This window comes from Macaca nemestrina, chromosome 9 (assembly GCF_043159975.1).
Source record: "Macaca nemestrina isolate mMacNem1 chromosome 9, mMacNem.hap1, whole genome shotgun sequence".
In the NCBI taxonomy this organism is placed as follows: Eukaryota; Metazoa; Chordata; class Mammalia; order Primates; family Cercopithecidae; genus Macaca; species Macaca nemestrina.
In genome coordinates, this window is record NC_092133.1 from 130,438,360 (window position 1) to 130,444,359 (window position 6,000).

General features: G+C 48.3%; 1 protein-coding gene and 1 long non-coding RNA gene across 3 annotated transcripts in view; one reads left to right on the plus strand and one right to left on the minus strand.

Moving 5' to 3' along the window:
• Nucleotides 1-2,345, plus strand: part of LOC105490626 (BEN domain containing 7) — an 85,599-nt gene extending 83,254 nt beyond the window's left edge. For both annotated transcript variants that reach the window (XM_024795692.2, XM_024795694.2), the window contains exon 9: nt 1,519-2,345. In XM_024795692.2, coding sequence (XP_024651460.1) covers nt 1,519-1,583 — 65 coding nt within the window. In that variant the 3' untranslated portion in view covers nt 1,584-2,345. The remainder of the gene's footprint in view (nt 1-1,518) is intronic.
• Nucleotides 1-4,504, minus strand: part of LOC139356414 (uncharacterized) — a 71,680-nt gene extending 67,176 nt beyond the window's left edge. The window contains exon 1 of the long non-coding RNA XR_011608253.1: nt 4,418-4,504. This is a non-coding gene — a long non-coding RNA (uncharacterized lncRNA). The remainder of the gene's footprint in view (nt 1-4,417) is intronic.
• Between the last annotated feature and the right edge of the window lie 1,496 nt (nt 4,505-6,000).

Here is a 6,000-nt window from a genome sequence, read left to right on the forward strand (position 1 = left end):
GTGTTTATGAAGAGAAGTCAGTGCTGTTCATTAATTAAAAGGTATTATTAATACTCTGATGATCTCCCACAGAAGTTATATCTCCTGATGAAGTTAATTTTAAAAAATAAAGAAATCACCTAGATTGCTGCCAGAGTGAAAGCCTTCAGACGCTGGAAAGGCAGTGTCTGGCTGTTAGATCAATGGCTACAGCAAGTCCCACAGAAGCACTTGAGCGTTAAGTACTGAGATGCTTGAAGCCTAATTTTAAATGAATTAGGTAGCTTTATAATCTTCACTTAAAAGGTTAAGCCCTGCTTCTATGGAAACAACACATCACACGGACAAATCAATCTCCTCCGATGCAGAGCGGCTGCAGCTGCAGAATCGTTCGTTTCCCCTCTTTGAACACAGGGGGGCGCCACTCCTCGCCGGGCACCTACCCCCGCCGCCTCCCGCGGGCGTGCTCCGCCCCCTGCTCTGAGCGGGCCTCACCCGCGGGCTGGAATCCAGCTCCATCAGAGGGTCAATTCAGAGTCTTGACTCTGGGTGCCTGCCTTTAGAGGGGCCAGGGACAGCTGTGAGGAGAGGCGGGCGAGTAGGGGCAGGAGCTGCCGCCTAGGAAGGCACGCGCACCTGGGCAGGGAGCCTCAGGGAGAGCTGTTGCAAAAACATGTGGACTCCAGCCCCTGCGTCTTGCAGGCGTCCACGCTGCTCTGAAGCTGGAGTCAGGCTCCAGTCCTCGCCTCCGCCCTGATGCCCCCAGCTTCCTGGGGTCCCTTGTGTCAGGCCCCCACATCATATCTTTTGGCCCAAGGCCTCTGGGATGCCCTTGATCCCACAGGGCTGGCAGGGATGAGTGCTTTGTAGGTATCCTGGCAGAACAGCCCGAAGACCTCTCTAACCCAATGGCCAGGGGACCCCATTTCGCCACAGGAGGCTCCCCTGGAAGACGCTTGCACACCTGCCTCAGTTGTCACCACTCCTATCCTCCACCCCCCAAACCCCCCTCCCCAAGGATCTGAGGACACAGCTGGCTCATTTCCCAGCAGCACCCGAGTTCAGCTGCACCATTTTACTGAACACCAACTGGGCAGACACTGTGGGTGTTTAGGGCGACCGGTTTGGGGATAAAAGAGAAAAGAGGGCGAGAGGGGAGGCAGGGGCACGTCCTGGCACTAAACTGTGCCAGGCTTGCACCATCCCGAGGGGCTGGGACGACGTGGGCAGCCGCGGAGCATCTGAAGGGAAAGGTCTTGATGGGAGTCCTGTCTTAGGTCGATCCGCCTGGCTGAAGCAGGGAGCATTCGCAGGAGGGGGCGGGCCGAAGACACGGGATCCCATGAACCCACAAAGTCACGCCTGAGAAAGAATCAGCCCAGAGGAGGGAGAATGTGACAAAGCTGACACCAGGTTTCTGGCTGGGGAACCAGGGTGGGTGTCACTAAGATAAGGAACACAAGGTGTGACGATTTGGAGGAGACAGGTGAGTTACTCCAGTCATTCATTCATTCATTCATTCATTCATTCATTCCACAGGTACTTGTGGTGGGCTCTGCACTGTTCTGCCGGGTGGGAGTGCAGCGGTGACCCAAAGTCCCTAGTCTTGCAGAACTCGCCTCAGACAATGTCACAAGAAAACGGACAGATGGCGGAACCCTGAGAGGAGCAGCACCTTGTGCTCCTGAACAATCTTACCAGAGAGAGAGCTGAAACAGGAGCTTTCTCCCAAACCAGCCAGGATTTCAAGCACCATTCATTCCTCATAACTCAGGTCTCAGCTACACTTCATCATCCAAGAAGGATTCGCAACTTTCCCAAGCCAGGCTCAATCAAGTCACGGTCTCTGACCCTTCACGTCGCTTGCCTCTTGCTGAAATTATCTTGCTTATTTCTGTGTGTGTTTATCACCCATCTTTCCACTGGAATCTAAGCCTTGTGATGTCAGGCTGTTAAGATTTCAGGCCCTGGTGAAAACATGTTCAGGATGCCCTCTCTCCTCTTTGCCCAGCAAGAGCGGACTGGTTAAAGTTGGACCTGAGGTTTCCATGAACACGCAACCGAGTCGTTCTGACTACAGTGAGTCCTGGCCTCCCAGTGCTGCCAGTTACCCGAAGTGACTCCCCTTCTCCCAACAGCCCAAACCCAGAGCCTTTATCCCAGAACCCAAGATTGAGGGGAAGGTCAGGCCTGCTGGACAGTGGCCATATCATGGGATGGATCAGGAGCCTTTTACAGCGCTCTCCTTTCCCCCATATCCCATTGTCTTAGATCACGTGGACATGCCTTTTCCCCTAATACCGCCCCTTCACTGCTCTTCATAATTGTAGAAATTGTGTCAATAGATCGACCAAAGAGATGCACATTGTGCTCCATGAGAATTTAATAAACATTAGTGATTCAAAGCAACATGAATTTACACAGATCAACTCTTGTTATGTTTTGTAACCTCAAACGCATGAAATTGATTATCCCCCCAAAGTAATATATACAGATATGTGTGTATATACATATTTGTTTATTTCTATTTTGTTATCGGTGAAATTAAAAAGAATGTTTAAATGAATCACAGTAAAAAAAAAAAAAAAAAAAACCAGAATATTCTGGCCGGGCACTGTGGCTCACACTTGTAATTGCCAGCACTTTGGGAGGCTGAGGTGGGCGGATCACAAGGTCAGGAGTTCGAGACTAGCCTTACCAACATGGTGAAACCCTGTCTCTACTAAAAATACAAAATTAGCCAGGCATGGTGGCGGGCGCCTGTAATCCCAGCTATTCAGGACACTGAGGTAGGAAAATTGCTTGAACGCGGGAGGCAGAGGTTGCAGTGAGCCAAAATCACGCCACTGCACTCCAGCCTGGACAACAAAGTGAGACTCCATCTCAAAAAAAAAAAAAAAAAAAAAGAACATTCTAGAAATGGAGCTTGGAGTGCCCCACATGCTTTACACACATTGATATTCCAAACAGACCTGATAGTTAATGGCCTTTTTAATTGTTTTATTTTTGGCCATTTTGGACTGTTCACTGAAACATGGAAAGACATTTTAAACCTAAACTTTGAAACTGAGCTACTTTATCATTCCTTTCAAATGCTTTCCAAAAGTGAAGCTGATACAAGCATGATCAAGGGAGGAGTGGTCGGAAACCAGCTGTCTAGACTTCCTTTTGTGCGTATCCTCCAACATGGTGCTAAGACATTCAAAACATGAAGCACCCTCCCCGCAAACATGGAGTGAAAAACAATTTTACACGGGAAATTAAGCATCCTGAGTTGTTTCACTGAAGTGGTGGCCCACTTGCATGTTCAGTTAGAAAAACTATTTTCTGCTATACCCTAGCAATGCAGGGAGAAAGAGAATACATTAAAATAGAGGACACTTACTCTGTGTATTATCAAATTAAATACCCTCCAAAAATGATGTATTTCTAACAACTGGACAGAGAACATCAGAAGTGACTCAATTAACAACACCCAGGCTAACCCCGTCCGCCTCTGGTGACACACACGGTAACGGTGCTGTGTCCTTCTGGGAAATATTTCACTAGTGTGAAACTATACCACCTTCTCCCCCTCCTGCCTCTCACTGATGCTTCCTAAAACACCGACCGATAGCCACAGGCAGCTTTGACTTTTGTTAAGATTGTGTGTTTGTTTCTATCGTCATACCATGCGGTGTTCCAGTGCGTTTGTCCTTCCTATCTGCCCCCATTAATGTTGCCTGGCAACATTAACCACAGCCTGTTCCTCCCATGCCTTGCCCCTGTGGGATCGGTTCACTAGTCATGGCACAGTGGACTTATTTTAAATGTCCGACTGACTCCCGGACACTGGCTGGACACTGACTGCTAGCCGGAAGCCTGCATGCACTATGACCCTGTCATTATGATAGCATACAACTTTAGCAAGTGAACACTCTCTGGCCGGGCGTGGTGGCTCACGCCTATAATCCCAGCACTTTGGGAGACTGAGGCAGGGGGATCACAAGATCAGGAGTTCAAGGACAGCCTGGCCAAGATAGTGAAACCCCGTCTCTACTCAAACTAAAAAAAATTAGCCAGGTGCAGTGGCAGGTGCCTGTAATCCTAGCTACTCGGGAGGCTGAGGCAGAAGAATTGCTTGAACCTGAGCGGCAGAGGTTGCAGTGAGCTGAGATGGCGCCATTGCACTCCAGCCTGGGCGAGAGTGAGACTCCGTCTCAAAAAAAAAGAAAAGAAAAGAAAGAAAGTGAACACTCTCAAAGACCAAGAGACAACTTTCGATTGGAAAGTACCCAGTGACTCTGGGGGTAGGAATGAGGAGGAGGTGGAAGCTGGCGAAATTAGTCGAAGCCATTGGAAAGATTGAATGCAGGTGTGTTTGTCCATTTTTCACACTGCTATAAAGAAATACCCGAGACTGGGTAATTTATAAAGGAAAGAGGTTTCATTCACTCACAGTTCCACGTGGCTGGGGAGGCCTCAGGAAACGTACAGTCATGGCAAAAGGTGAAGAAGCAGCAAGCACCTTCTTCACAAGGTGACAGGAAACAGAAAACCATCAGATCTCGTGAGAACTCACTATCACGAGAACAGCTGGGGGAAACCACCCCCATGATCCAACCACCTCCCATCAGGTCCCTCCCTTGACACGTGGGAATTACAATTCAAAATGAGATTTGAGTGCGGACACAGAGCCAAACCAAATCAGCAGGAGAAACCCCCCCCAAAAAAAAAATGCTTTAAGAAATGTGAGAGAGTGGCTGAGCGCAGTGGCTCAAGCCTCTAATTGCAGTGCCTTGAGAGGCCAAAGTAGGAGGACTGCTTCAGGCCAGGAGTTCAAGACCAGCCTGAGCAGCATAGTGAGACTCCTATTTCTTTCTTTCTTTTTTTTTTTTTTTTTTTTCTGAGACAGAGTCTCGCTCTGTCAACCAACCTGAAGTGCAGTGGCATGATCTTGGCTCACTGCAACCTCTGCCTCTCAGGTTCAAGCAATTCTTCTGCCTCAGCCTCCCAAGTAGCTGGGATTACAGGCGTGTGCCACCACACCTGGCTAATTTTTTTATTTTTAGTAGAAATGGAGTTTCACCATGTTGGCCAGGCTGGTCTCAAACTGTTGACCTCAGGTAATCCGCCGGCCTCAACCTCCCAAAGTGCTGGGATTATAGGCATGAGCCGCTGCACCCGTCCAAAAACCCATTTCTTTTTAAAAAAAATCGCTGGCGGTGGTGTGAGCCCGTAGTCCCAGCAACTTGGGAAACTGAGACAGAAGGATCCCTTGAGCCCAGGAGGTTGAGACTGCAGTGAGCTATGATTGTAACACTGCACTCCAGCCTGGGTGACTGAGTGAGACCGTCTCAAAAAAAAAAAAAAAAAAATCTCTAAATAGTAGGTGCTGCTTTTGCATTGAGAAGGGAAACTTTTTTTTTTTGGTTTTTGGTTTTTTTTGTTGTTTTTTTGAGACAGAGTCTCGCTCTGCCGCCCAGGCTGGAGTGCAGTGGCGTGATCTTGGCTCACTGCAAGCTCCGCCTCCCGGGTTCACGCCATTCTCCTGCCTCAGCCTCCCGAGTAGCTGGGACTACAGGCGCCCGCCACCTCGCCCGGCTAGTTTTTTTGTATTTTTTAGTAGAGACGGGGTTTCACTGTGTCAGCCAGGATGGTCTCGATCTCCTGACCTCGTGATCCGCCCGTCTCGGCCTCCCAAAGTGCTGGGATTACAGGCTTGAGCCACCGCGCCCGGCCGAAACTTTATTTTTAATATATACTAGTATGGAAGAGTATTGAAAGGCATAGAGGAATGTTCATGATATACCTACTGTTAAATAGTATGTTCTGCCTGCTCATATTTAATTTCAAAACACTTATTTTTATAAAGTTAGTTGTGATTGTAACTACAAACACAGACTAATTGCAGCATCCAAAAACTATGTACCAATAGCTGCCTACAGCTTTAAAAAGGTATAGACAATGTGTTAATTAACCAGTGCCTGATCACTTTTTTTTTTTTTTTTTTGAGACAGAGTCTTGCTTTGTTGCCCAGGC